At 39.9% G+C, this 13542-nt stretch overlaps 1 protein-coding gene across 1 annotated transcript in view; it reads right to left on the minus strand.

Moving 5' to 3' along the window:
- LOC129168676 (polypeptide N-acetylgalactosaminyltransferase 10-like) overlaps positions 1-11825 on the minus strand; it is a 35618-nt gene extending 23793 nt beyond the window's left edge. The window contains exons 1-2 of the mRNA XM_054754205.1: positions 10879-11825; positions 1466-1568 (exon numbers count right to left, since the gene is read on the minus strand). Coding sequence (XP_054610180.1) covers positions 1466-1568; positions 10879-11037 — 262 coding nt within the window. The 5' untranslated portion in view covers positions 11038-11825. The remainder of the gene's footprint in view (positions 1-1465; positions 1569-10878) is intronic.
- Between the last annotated feature and the right edge of the window lie 1717 nt (positions 11826-13542).

A 13542-nucleotide genomic window follows, 5' to 3' on the forward strand; every position in this document is an offset into this window, starting at 1 on the left:
ACAAATCAAAGACTGTTTAACACAGAATAAAAAGGGCAAAAGGTGGTACTTCCAGATAAGATGAGAAGCAGAATCGACGCTCACAGTGGATAAACCATTTTTAATTATGAAATCCTATTCTTACGCTTCTTCACAGGTGGTGATTACAGTAGTCCCTCGTTTATTGCAGTTAATTGCTTCCAGACCAAGTGAATTTCCGCCAAGTAAGATTTCTTATTTATACATGGAATATTTTCATAGTTAGTAGCATAAAAAAATGACCTTCTAAATACGGTTTTTAACATTATTAGAGACCTCTGGACAAGAAATAACACCCCTATAGTCACCTTTACACTTGTATTACCCAATATAGTAAACATACAGCGGTGTGAAAAAGTGCCCATTTCTTGATTTCTTTTTTTTTGTCACACTTATATGTTTCAGATCATTACAACAAATTTACATATTAGTTAATGACAACACAACTGAACACAAAATGCCGTTTTTAAATGAAACTTATTATTAAGGGAGAAAAAAATCCAAACCTACATGGCCCACCGTAAAAATATAACTGAGATTAATTGAAATCTATTAGTCTGGAAAAAAAAAGTTATAAAGCCATTTCTAATGCTTTGGGACTCCAGCTAACCACAATGAGAGCCATTATGCAAAAATGGCGAAAACATGGAACAGCAGCGAACCTTCCCAGGAATGGCCAGCCAACCAAAATTACCACAAAAGCCATGCAAGTTTGGATTTTTTTCTCCCTTAGTAATAAAAAGTTTCATTTAAAAACTGCATTTTGTGTTCAGTTGTGTTGTCATTGACTAATATTTCTATTTGCTTGATGATCTGAAACGTTTAATTGTAACAAACATGCAAAAAAAAAAATCATGACTTAAAGCATCACCTGTGAAGTGAATAAAAGTTTTATGATGGCGACAGAACAAATTAATTCACTTTACATGATTTTTTAATGCTTAAATCTGTTTTGGAATTTATAGCAACGGCGTCATGGAATGGACCGAGGTCGACTTTGGATGTTTGACTTTAATTTAGTAGGTTTTTAAACAGAAATGGAAGGACGATATTGTATGTTACAAAATTCTGCATCAGCAACAAAAATGTTAGGTTTCCTTCAGTTTCGGTGTGGGTAAGGTTTACTATTCATACCCTCTGCTTTAAAACATGCAATAAAAATGTAAAATCCTGTGCCAACATTCCCCAAATATAGCGAAACATGCTAAATATTTAGTTTTGAAATGTCACATTTGGCCACAAAAGTGCTTACCTTTTATCTCAAAGGGATTAGAAGGTTTAATTTTCCTATCATCAAATGGGAAGTTGACGTACACCCACTGCTACGAGCAACATTATTATGTCTTGATGTGGCACTGGCATGGAAACAATCCTCCCATACTAAAGAAACTAATGTCAAAAAGTCAAAATCACTCAAAAGATTAATAAATATAGTCAAATTCCTCACCGACACGGGCTGCGTCCTTCCTTATGGCGTCATAGTCGTGCCAGTCCGTCCTTCGAACGCCATCTTGCCCCACCTGAGTGACCTTCCTCATCTGATTCAGCCCCTGGAGGAAGAGCATTGACACAGGTGACGTTTTAGGTTTAATTAAATGTCGGGGGGGGGGGGGAAACGGCACACGTCAATCGATGCGCCCCCCTCGGCCTCTGCCTCCTCATCAGCTAATTGTCGGCATTGATGAGGTGGCTTACGACTGATTTGTTTGCCGAAGTCACTCGGCTGTCGATGATCAAGACAAAGTGTCACTTTTTTAAAGTTGTTTAACTTTGCTGAGGTGCGTTTCCGACCGAGCACGTAGGCAGAGGAAAGAGAATGGAAGAAATAAAATATTTGCCTGAGAAACAGATGCAGAATGTAGGATTCAGAACGTGGGGGGGTTGGGCCAAACTGGCATACAAGGATATTCAGGATTATTTTTTTTCCCCACTATTTGTCACACATACGTGTGCAGGGCACAAACATCCAAAATCCACGCCAAAAAGAAGATAAAAACACCGCCAAAGTCACTAGGTGTTAATGCGCAGGAAATGAAAGCGGACACATTAATCTGGGACCGGAGTGGAACATCCGTTTGTGGAAGCCTTTTCATTTGACTGCAACTGACTTCAATTCAATTTAGATTTCCCTCTCATTTAGCATCACATCAGGGCACAACCGGACGTCAAATAATCCTCAGTGAATAACCAGGAAACACTGTGAAGCCACAAAAAGAAGTTTCAATAGTACCTTTTTAAGTGGATGGACTGTCAAACAAACTTTGTATTCCAAAGTACTGCATTGTCTATTGTAGCCAAGGGGATAGGTATCCATTGCGTTTTTCTTGGAAAAGGATGAACATGGAAGTGTTCGATATTTTATTGTCAACATTTGCATACTGAAACATGATTTATTTCAGTTGGGTTTTTTTTCTCTGACTTCCAAATCAGTTACAGAGAGTAAAGCGAGGCTAGCACCAGCTTCACGCTACACGTAATGGATCGTGGCGGGGCGCCACGCCTCGATAAAAGCCGCCACACCTTTATTTGGACTTTATTCTCGTGGAATTACAGCCGGCTTTTTTTCCCCAATTTCTGCTCGTTTTTTTTGCAACTTTCTTCCTGTAAATGTTTTTCTCATAATTACTCCCATAATATTTTGACTTTATTTCCATAAAATCATAACTTCCCCCCCCATCCGACGTAATCTTCCAAAAATGACAAATTTATTTTGTTTTGTTTCTTTCTCAGAATATAACAACTGAACAAAAAAACAAGGTTCACACAGCTTCAAAAAATCCTCGGGGAAAACGCTGTCACGTATTGTAATAGTTGGAGAAAATGTCGCAATTTTAAGAGACTAATGTCGGAATATTGCTACAATTAAGTTGTAAGTCGTGTATTACTGTTTTATGCACGAAGTATATTTCTTACTACAAGAATGAAGTTTTACAATTGAGGGCATGAATGAATACAATTATAAGAAACATTGCAATTTTACGAGAATGAAGTCGTAACATTACAATAAACCGCTGTAACTGGAAAAGTATTAAGTTGCTATATTCGGGGGGAAAACGTGACAAGTCGTACGTCGTGTGTTTACTATAACGATAATATTTGGGGGGTATTTGCAGTGCATTGAGCCTTGCTATGATATGCTGTGTTCTAGTCCCCATTTCGCATTCAGCATTCCTTGGAAAAGCAAGACCATCTCCTGCAGCATTTACTCCAAACATGCGAGGAAATGGCTTCTATTTGGTTTGCCGCTATGGTTTCCACCTTCATTTTTTTCTTCTTTTTAATCAAAAAAACAATCATTCAGAATGATGAGGCAGCTGTCCTATTTGGCAGCTGGAACCAGACAAAATTCCAGGGTCTGTTTTCATTTCAAGCAAACGCACGTGAGAATAAAGCTTTTATCCAACCACAGCATCTTTTCTCTTCAGTCTCACAGCTTCTCTCCTGCTGCGACCTTGCTAAATAAAATGCACAGGGTCGCCTGACCCCTCGCTCAGCCGCTCTGGCACTTGAAAAAAGATACAATGCAGCCGGCACGGTGGGAGGGAAGTAGTCTACACCGCTGAGTGCTTGTGGAACACATCAGCCAACAGCCTCCTCTTAGGGGAAAAATAAATACAATTGTTTTTTTTCCTGTCCAGTATTGTTGATCTACATGCCCTTACATGCTTATTTTTACTTTTCACGAGAAGGGGGCTTCACGGTGTTACAATCAAACGTCCATCAGCATTCAAGTGTAGACAAGATGGGTTCACACTATAAGAGCTCACCTGGCTGTGTTTTTATCAGCTGGGCAAGAAAGCAATGGGGAAGAAAAGATTGCTAACTAATGAAAAACACTGATCACTTATGCTTCATGAATAGAAATAGAAATAAATAGAAATACATGTGGCGGCAGACCACCAAATGTATTCCACAATTGTTTACAACTGATCATTTCTTCAAATAAACCAGGGGTGTCTAAACAGCACGGTGGCCTGGTGGTTAGCATGGTGGTCGCACAGTCGGGAGATCTGGAAGATGTGGGTCCGATTCTCGGTTGGACACGTCTGTGTGGAGTTTTCATAGTCCAAAAACACCCACTTTAGGTTAAACGGTGACTCGAAATTGTCCAGGGGGATGAATGAGTGTGAGTGTGCCCTGTGATTGGCTGGCGACCACCTGCTTCTCACCTGTCTTTGCTCTTTTTAAATCCCCATTTTTTGCTTTTTTTATTTTCCAAGTACTTCAACTTTCTTCTCAATTAATCTTCATAAATTTTCCTCTCATAATATTTTGACTGCATTCCCATCATATTCCCACCGAATCTTCCACAAATGACAACTTTTTATTAGTTTGTTTCTAATAATATTATCACTAATATTTCAACTTTATGCTACTAAAATGACTATTTTTTCTCATAATATTACGAGTTTATTCTCGTAAAATTGCGGCTGTTTTTGTTAGAATACAACTTTTTTTTCTCTTAATATTTTGACTTTATTCTCGAAGAATTACAGCTGAGTTTATTTTCCCATTTCTGCTCATTTTTTTCCCAACTGTTTCAACTTTCTTTTTGTAAGTTTTCCTCTCGTAATGATGAATTTATTCCCATAATATTGTGACTTTATTTCCATAAAATACTAACTTTTTCCTAATTTAAACTTAATCTAATCTTCCAAAAATTACAAATGTATTTTGTTTTGTTTGTTTCTCATAATATAACAACAACAAGGTTAGGTTATTTTCTTTAATATTTCAACTTTATGCTACTGAAGTGACGTTATTTTTCCTCTTCATATTACGGGTTTGTTCTTGTAAAATTGTGACTTTTGCTCAGTTTTTGCTTTTTACATTTTTATCTTAATATTTTCACATTATTATTGCAAAATTACTGCTGATTTTTCCTTTTTTTTGGTTTTCTTGTTAAATTGTATTTTTAGAATGTGCCACAGGCCAATAAAAAAAACAGCCGCGGGCCGCAAATGGCCCCCAGGCCGCACTTTTGGCCCCACTGAACTAAACAATCAGGTTTCATATTGTAACTGTCATTTGAATGGCATTTACCCCATGATAAAAAAAATATATATATACATATAACTTAATTACTTTACATTACCATTTTTGACTCATGTCGACATCCCAAGCACTGTCACACAAAATGAAATTTTGCGTTGACGTAGGACACTGGAGGGATTATGTCTCACAGCCGGCCTGGGAACGCGTCAGTGTCCTCCCGGTGGAGCTGGAAGAGGTGGCCGGAGACCACCGACTGAGACTGCTGACCCCGCGACCCGGTCCCGAAAAAGCGGAAGAAAAAGGATGGATGGAAAATTGCGACCTGTGTTCTGTGCGCTTCTTCAAAATGAATGACGGCGACGCCAATATAAAGATCTGTACTGTTATAAACCCATGAAATTTGAACTAAATCCGAATAATATTCCGACTTGTATTCTGCGTTCAAAAAATGTTGGATGACAAAAAACCCAAAAATACATGACAGTTTAATAATGTAGCAGACGAACTAATGCAGAAAACCGACTGTTCTACTGTACCTCCCTTGTTCCCATTTGATTCCATAAAAAAAACAAATTTGTGTCACATCAAAGACTTCCTGTGCTGCTGGGCCCCTGAAGCGTCGATGCTGCTCTGTCTACTCTCCCTCACATCTGTTGTGATGAACAAAGAGGCGGAGCAAACAAAGCCATTTGTTCGGGATGGAGCAAAATCCCCCACTGTAAGCCTGGTAAGCCCAGGAGGAGGCGGAATCATACACCACCGGGTCAATACTTCCTCGTTTTTCAGACTCTCTGACCACCCACTGAGAGATAGCAGTCGCTCTTTTGTTCCACTCCCACCCCACCAGCAACACCACTACACTTCCTCATCTTGCTGCTAGACCCATGATGACCCCCAGAGATGCAATTACCTCGCCCACCTCCCACCTCTGATGCCTCACCTTCAGCCACTTCTCAAACACACACACACACACACACACACACACACACACACACACACACACACACACAAGTCAATCAGTGCCCGACGTCGTATTTTCTGAAATGACTTGTTTGTCCCCACATACTTCTGCATGTACAGGTAATGGTAAAATAAAGTGACAAACACAACCAATGACAATATGTTTCATAACGCCATAACATAACCTATTTTTAACAAACATCTCCCTTGGCTGTCAGAACTGTGGTCAAAAAACACTTGGCTTTGGAGACGAGCATCATGGATAATGACCGAAATATTTTAAGCAGACAGTTGGCGATGAATGCAGATTTTCGCTGAGCCATGTCTGATCTCTGCATGCAGCTGTGCGGTCGAGTGTACAGTCGTCCCTCGCTACATCGGGGTTCACACATCGCGCCCTCACTCTATCACGGTTTTTCACAAACTGATGAATTAATAAATGATCGCTGTTTTGTGGTTGGATACTGCCTATTATTGGTAAAAAAAAAAAAACTAAGCATATTTAAGCAAACTGTAAGTATTCTTGGCCTAAGTCAAGCATTTTGAAGCATGAAAATGGCTAAGTGAATGACAACACAACTATAAGGCATTCAGAAGACGTGATATGTAGTGTAATATCTGTGACTTGTGTGCGCCTTTAAGGAGCAGGGCCTGGGAAGTGACGTATGTGACATCAGCTAGCTAGAGTTGACTGTTAGCAGTCAGCAGTGTGGAGAGAGCAGATACGGGCGCCAGTCGTGGCTGACAGCAGCTCCTGTGATAAAGCGAATTAAGTGCATTGTGAGTCGCTCCTTAAAGGGACAGTTCACATTTTTCCACATGAAGTTGTATGACATCAGCAGTGACTTATCCCTTCACTTCTGCTTTTTTTGTAGCAAAATACAATAATCAGGGGTCATTTTTTTTTTTTTGCTCTAAAAACATTTTCAAAGAGTTTTAGATTTAATTACTGTAATTCGTTGGAAAACTGTGACACAGTACCATATTTTATTGGATACACTTCCGTTGCTCTCGTCATAGTTTATTGTGCTTTATGACTTGTAAACCGTGACAGGCAAATTAGACAAAGAAAGCAACAAAACGTGCGTCTGCGCTTTGCGTTGGACTGATGATCCCAGCGGGCTGGTAAGGCTTCAGTGGAGTAGCTAAAAAAAAAAAAAAAAAAAAAAATCAATACACTAATCCCATTCAGCTCTTTCCCACATAAGTCTTGTTAGAGACGTTTGTAGCGTACATTTTCTTGTCCTTGTTGGTTTTGTCTGCTTCACTCGGAGATGACACGGCGCGGGGAAAAAAAACAGCCGAGTGAGATCAGAGCGGATTAAATACAACGAGACGCAGATACTCAAGATGAAATGTGGTGGAACAACATTCATACACTTCGTCGTCGGGAGTGGGGTGTTCCGTCAGCAGTGTCCTTGTTTATATGAATTTGGATGGATTTTTTTTCCAAAAATAGCATTAAAGTCTGTGCAGCAAAATAAAAATGATAGTAAGAGCACTTTGGCGACACAGCCCCGCCCTTCTGTCAGGACTCAAATGATCACATAGAGCGCCAGTCAAAACTTTGGATGCACTTTCATATTCAAACTCATACCGTACACGAGATTAACTTGCACCACAAATTTGTTAGAGAGCAAAGACTTTGGAAAGAATTTTGTAGGACATTATACAAAAATACACTTACAGTGGGAACTCTTAAGTCAAATGTCCCTAAAGTCGCACAATTCAGTAAAATCTTTCTGGTGAAAGTACGCCTCTGTAGTCACGTAAAACTTCAGAGTTTAAAGCGCTATCGAGAAATAGCAGAACAGAGGCACAATGCCAATTGTGGGACTCGTCTTTGAAGTTAAACACCTGACACCTTTTCCTGTCCTGAATGTGTTGAAGGAATCGTCACTGCGGATTCTGCATCAGTCCGTTGTGGTGAAGAGGGAGCTGAGCCGAAAGGCAAAGCTCTCAATTTACCGGTCGATCTACGTTCCTACCCTCACCTATGGTCATGAGTTTTGGGTAGTGACCGAAAGGACAAGATCGCGGGTACAATGAGTTTTCTCCGTAAGGTGGCTGAGCTCTCCCTTAGAGATAAGGTGAGAAGCACCGTCATCTGGGAAAAATTCCGCTGCCCCTCCGCATTGAGACGAACAGGATGAGGTGGCTCGGGCATCTAGTCAGGATGCCTCCCGGAGGTAGGGAACGCCACGGGATACGCCAGGAGGAGCTGGACGAAGTGGCCTTGGAGAGGGAAGTCTGGGCTTCCCTGCTTAGGCTGCTGTCTCTGCGACCCGACCTCGGATAAGCGGTAGAAGATGGACAGGATATTGAAAACAGGAAGTGAACAAATTGAGCATATGGAGACGGGAGATGAGATCGGTTCCTTCCGACTCTGTTTCAGACATGTTGAATTATGAAACTGTAAAGATGAGATGTACTTCAATGTAACTTTTTTGTGGATGTTTAAAATGAATTAAAAACAAATTAAAACAAACATCCAGTCCAGTTAATAGAAAGTAATTTTTTTTTTTTTATGGTGACAGTTGGATACTTGAATGGATTCATTTCCCGAATATTTTTCCTCTTAAAAACAAAAAATCTGCAAAAGACGGGTGGTTTTATATTTGGGTTCTAGAGACTTATACATGCAAACCAACAGGTGGCCCCAAATGACTTCTACCCAAACCTGTCAAAAGTTTGTTAGCAAGTTAGCAAACAACAGAGGAGTTATGATGCTAATTTTAAGATAATCGTGATAAATAAATCAAGCAGGTAAGAAATATAATTATTTCCCGGAAAATATGATTTTTTTTTATATGATTTATTTTTTTCCATCAGCATCAAGTCTTTGGGGAAAAAAAGGTTGTTTCATAGTCAGGGTCGTCTTATATTTGGGTAAATATGGTAAGTTTCCATTGCTCAGGGGAAAACCTGAACAAATACACAAGCTTTCTTGGGGTTCAACTGTAGTAAATGAACACAATTTATGGAATAGCTTCATATTTTTTAAAGGATGGGGTCATGCAAAGAGCATTACTTACGCCCTAAGCTGAACTGCCTTCAAAATCTGTCAAAATATAGCACGGACTGTGCACGTTTTAGCTGTTTTTGCTTCGAAACGGAGTCAAATCTGTGCAATCCATTTGACTCCGTTTGTGCAGCAGAAACACCGTCGCAGACAGTGTTTAACAAAACAAGCCATTCCCTAAATGCTATGATTTATACCCATAGGCACACTTTGCTATACCCTTCCTGCATATCCAGTTATAGGTGCCATTTGCCTTGGTTGCTGACTGCATGAGAGGGGGGGACGCTAACGTTCAAATCTGTTGCAAGCGTCGTTATATCCCACCTCTTCTGCTCCGACATTGCAAGCCATGCCCCACGTAACACACACACACACACACACACATTAGTTATGTTTGTTGTCAGTTAATGATGGTGATTTGGCAAAGTTTAGCTAGTAACGTTAGCTACCATTGAACGTATAACTACAATTGCTAATTGTTGATGTGCACGTACGGACGAGACAGCATCGAGCGAAAGAATGCCAAACTAAACATTTTTACAAAGTTTAACTTAGAATTGTCACAAATATAGACATTTATTTGTGTCTAGTTTTGGTTTGAAAAAAATTGTAATTTGGAGCCAAAGAGGGACAGAACCTTTAAATCAAACCTGACAATAATCCACTCATGACAGAACATGCAATGTGTAAGTAACGCTGTACTTCAACCAAATGCAAATGCATAAAATAAGGCAAATGTCATATATGTGTGTGTGTGTGTATATATATATATATATATATATATATATATATATATATATATATATATATATATATATATATATATATATACTGTATATATATATATATATATATATATATGCTGCAGACTTCCTGTCAAGCTAACAGAACAAAGTAAAATCTATGGGGATTGCAGCTTTAAAAACTCTCTCCAAAGCTCACTATGCCAGATAATTTTTAAAAAGCTCACATTTAATTTGACTTTGGAAAAAAAAGCATTAAAGGGAGCTCATTTGTGAATAGCAGACCAATTGATAAATGGATCAATTCTGCTGTGATGGCATATCACGTAATTAGTTCCATTATGCTGTTAAAAAAATAAAAATCACAAGGGATGTAAGAAGCAATCTGTGGATGGATGGAAAATAAATGTTCTTTTCTCTGGAAGTTAATGAAATTGGTTCCACCACACGTCTGAACTGATTTTTTTTTCTCTCATAAAATTGGATCTCGTCTGTTAAAAAGGTTATTTGGGACAGATTCCTGCACAAATTTGCTAGTAGACGTCTTATCTACAATTCGAGCACAAATATTAACATGCACTGTATGAGAGGCATTGATTAAACAATAGGATGGTGAGCGTGCAAATATACACCGACAGTCAATAACTACAGTAATAAACGTTGCGTTGCACAGTAATAATTGACCAAATTAATGTTTGCTTATTTTGTACCAACAAATTTGGCCAACTAAGCTGTATTAAATTACAAATATCTTCATTATTGCACCATGCTCAAAGCATGTTTTAATATGTTTACTGCTGTGTGGTTAACCAAAATATTAGGAACAGCTCTTAGTGTGCGTGTGCGGTGCGGAAATTGCAACCGCAATAGTTAAAATACTGTTTGTCAATAAGAAACAAATGAGCATTGTTACGTTTCGAAAGTGTGACTTTTGATTAGGCTGTTATAATGGATCACCTTAAAGTGTACCTCATAATGTGGCTGGTGAGTTTAGGGTCTAAAACATGTCCTAGGCTCAAACATGGACGCTCTCCATGGTTCTGAATCGCTACTACATGCTTAAAACCTTGCTGGGAAAACTACTACAACACGATAGTTCCCCGTTACGAGGTCCAAAAACAACCGGAGCATGCACCTCACCTGTATCTGCTGCATTCCCCCCGGTCCGTCCACCGTGGCCGGCGTGCTGTCGAAGACTCGGTACCGGTACAAAGACCACAACCCCACGTTAGGCAGGAAGAGCAGAGCCGCGATGAGCACCCCGGCGAACTGCAAGAGCCTTTTCTCCTTACGCCTCATCGCTCCCGGAGAAAAAGCAGTAATAAGAAGCCGCGTTTACTGTCGCTGCTCCCACTCCTCCACCTTGGCGGACAACTTTCACTCTGACTGCCGAAGACAGACTGGAGAGCTTTCAAAGTACCGTAATGAGAAACACACGACACTTCCGGTCGCGTCTTTCACAACAAGAGCACGCGCTTCCTGTTGGGTTTAGCGACACGGAAACGGGCGTTTTAAATAAAAACCGTACATTCTCTAAACGTTTTTTTTTCATGTCATTGAGTATTGTTTACATATTTATCATAAATTACAATTTCAGATTTTTTTTTTTTTTTTTACATACATAACTACTGAGCAGATGAAAGTGTCCATCCATTTCAGTCATGAATTCTTGCATTCAACGTGTTCTCTTTCACCATTTGCATTTATGGATGTAATATTTCGTATTTCGCATGAGTAATAATCAAGTATAGAGTATATTTTATGTAGCTGCTGTCAGAGGCTCATATATTTAATTCATTGATTTAAAATTCAATTAAAAAATGGCCGTTGTTATATAGAAATACATTAGACCGTAATAAATAATACTTTACAGCAAATTCATGTTGAGGTCATTTTATTTTCATTGCTCGGACACGCTCGCCTTCCTGGCAAAACACACATGGGTGTCCAAAGTGTGGCCATCTGTGGAACGTGGTACACTGCCGAAATAAACAAAAACCCCACAAAAGTGGAAAAATAGAGCAAAAAGGCATAATGTAACTATCCATCCATCCATTTTCTATGCCGCTTTTCCTCATTAAGGTCGCGGGGGTATGCTGGAGCCTATCCCAGCTGACTTCGGACGAGAGGCGGGGTACACCCTGGACTGGTCGCCAGCCAATCGCAGGGCACATATAGACAAACAACCATTCACACTCACATTCATACCTATGGACAATTTAGAGTCGCCAATTAACCTAACATGCATGTTTTTGGAATGTGGGAGGAAACCAGAGTACCCGGAGAAAACCCACCCAACGGAGATTCGAACCCAGGTCTTCCCTATCTCCTGACGGTGACCGTGTGGCCAACATGCTAATCACTAGACCACCATGCGGCCCGCATAATGAAACGAGAAAAAGCTAAAATGTTGATAATAATAACTACTAAAAACACAAAGATTTGTCTTTAAATATATGTGTCATGTTTTTTTAAAATTCTAAATTGTTTTTTTAATTATAAATATCAAAGGAGAGCTGGACAGCCCTGATGTAAATAGACAAATAGAAAAACAGTGAGCTGTAGTATTGTTATTTTTATTATTATTATATATTATCATAACTTTGGTTTATTTGGTCTAAAAAAAAAATGTAAAAAATGTTGACAATGTCTTTGAGCGACAATTTGTGGCCCCATTTTTTTTTGTGACTCCGTTGAACTAAAAAGTCGGTTTGTCCAGTCATATTTTGTCATCGTACTTTTCTTAAAATGAATGTTAAAGCCTCGTCTCCTATCGTTCTTGTGGACCCAATCTGGCGCATCATCTCGTGTCTCATGACAACCCGAGCAGACACCCTCTCTTTATTCAAAAGTAAATCAAAAAGTCATCTTTTTGCTAAAGCTTATAGTCCGGGTTGACGCAGGCGTGTGCTGGGTCATCTCTTAGTTATGATGCCATAGGGTTAGACTGCCGGGGGATCACTCCACACACCGAGCTTCCTGTTCCTACCTCTATGGTGTATCTGATGTTGTGCCCATTGTTCTCTCGTCCCTCCTTTGTCGCTAAAGCCCCTGTATCCTCTTTTCTCTCTCCATCTACCCTGTGTCCTCCACGCTGTCGCTCTATCTTAACCCAACTGATCAAGACAGCGGGCCGCCCCGCATGTTTTATTTTGAAGAATTGCTCACAAGTCCTCTGATGGTTTTTTAGGCTTCATGCAGTTAAATCAAAGAAGCTGTCAACTTTAAATGGTAAGAAAAACATAAGTATGCATGTTATGTGGGCCCACTGAGTAAAAAAAAAAAAAAAAAACATGCCACATGTCAAAGTGCAAGCAAGCACAGACGGTCAATCAATCAGTCATTTTGCATCAAGTCAATAACGGCAGGCTTTCCTCTGCTTCTGACGCTCTGCGAATTACCATGATTTCTTTCCAAAGCCTATAACACGAGCCAGAAGAGTCATAAATCCCACAGCCCATTCAGAGATTCATCCATAATTCATGCCAGGAGACACTGAAGCGATTGAATTGTCACAACCCGGGCCGGGAGAGAACCCAATAAGCTTTTTCCTTCTGGGTGTCCAGAAGCTGGGATTAGAAGCCGGACGAGAGTGACTTGGAGAACGCACCAACCCTGCATTCTAGTCCACCCGCGTGCACGTGCGTCATTGCGTCAGGGTTTGAAGGGAGCATCGATGATGAATGAGGATTAGTTAGCTTTGCGTGTCAGGGGTTGCGTGGAAGACGCAAATGCTGTGCCACTTGAGACAATCACGGAGTGTATAGGGCGGTTAGAGAGGGGTCAGAGGTCAATTTGTCATCT

The sequence above is a fragment of the Dunckerocampus dactyliophorus genome, chromosome 16 (assembly GCF_027744805.1).
Source record: "Dunckerocampus dactyliophorus isolate RoL2022-P2 chromosome 16, RoL_Ddac_1.1, whole genome shotgun sequence".
In the NCBI taxonomy this organism is placed as follows: domain Eukaryota; kingdom Metazoa; phylum Chordata; class Actinopteri; order Syngnathiformes; family Syngnathidae; genus Dunckerocampus; species Dunckerocampus dactyliophorus.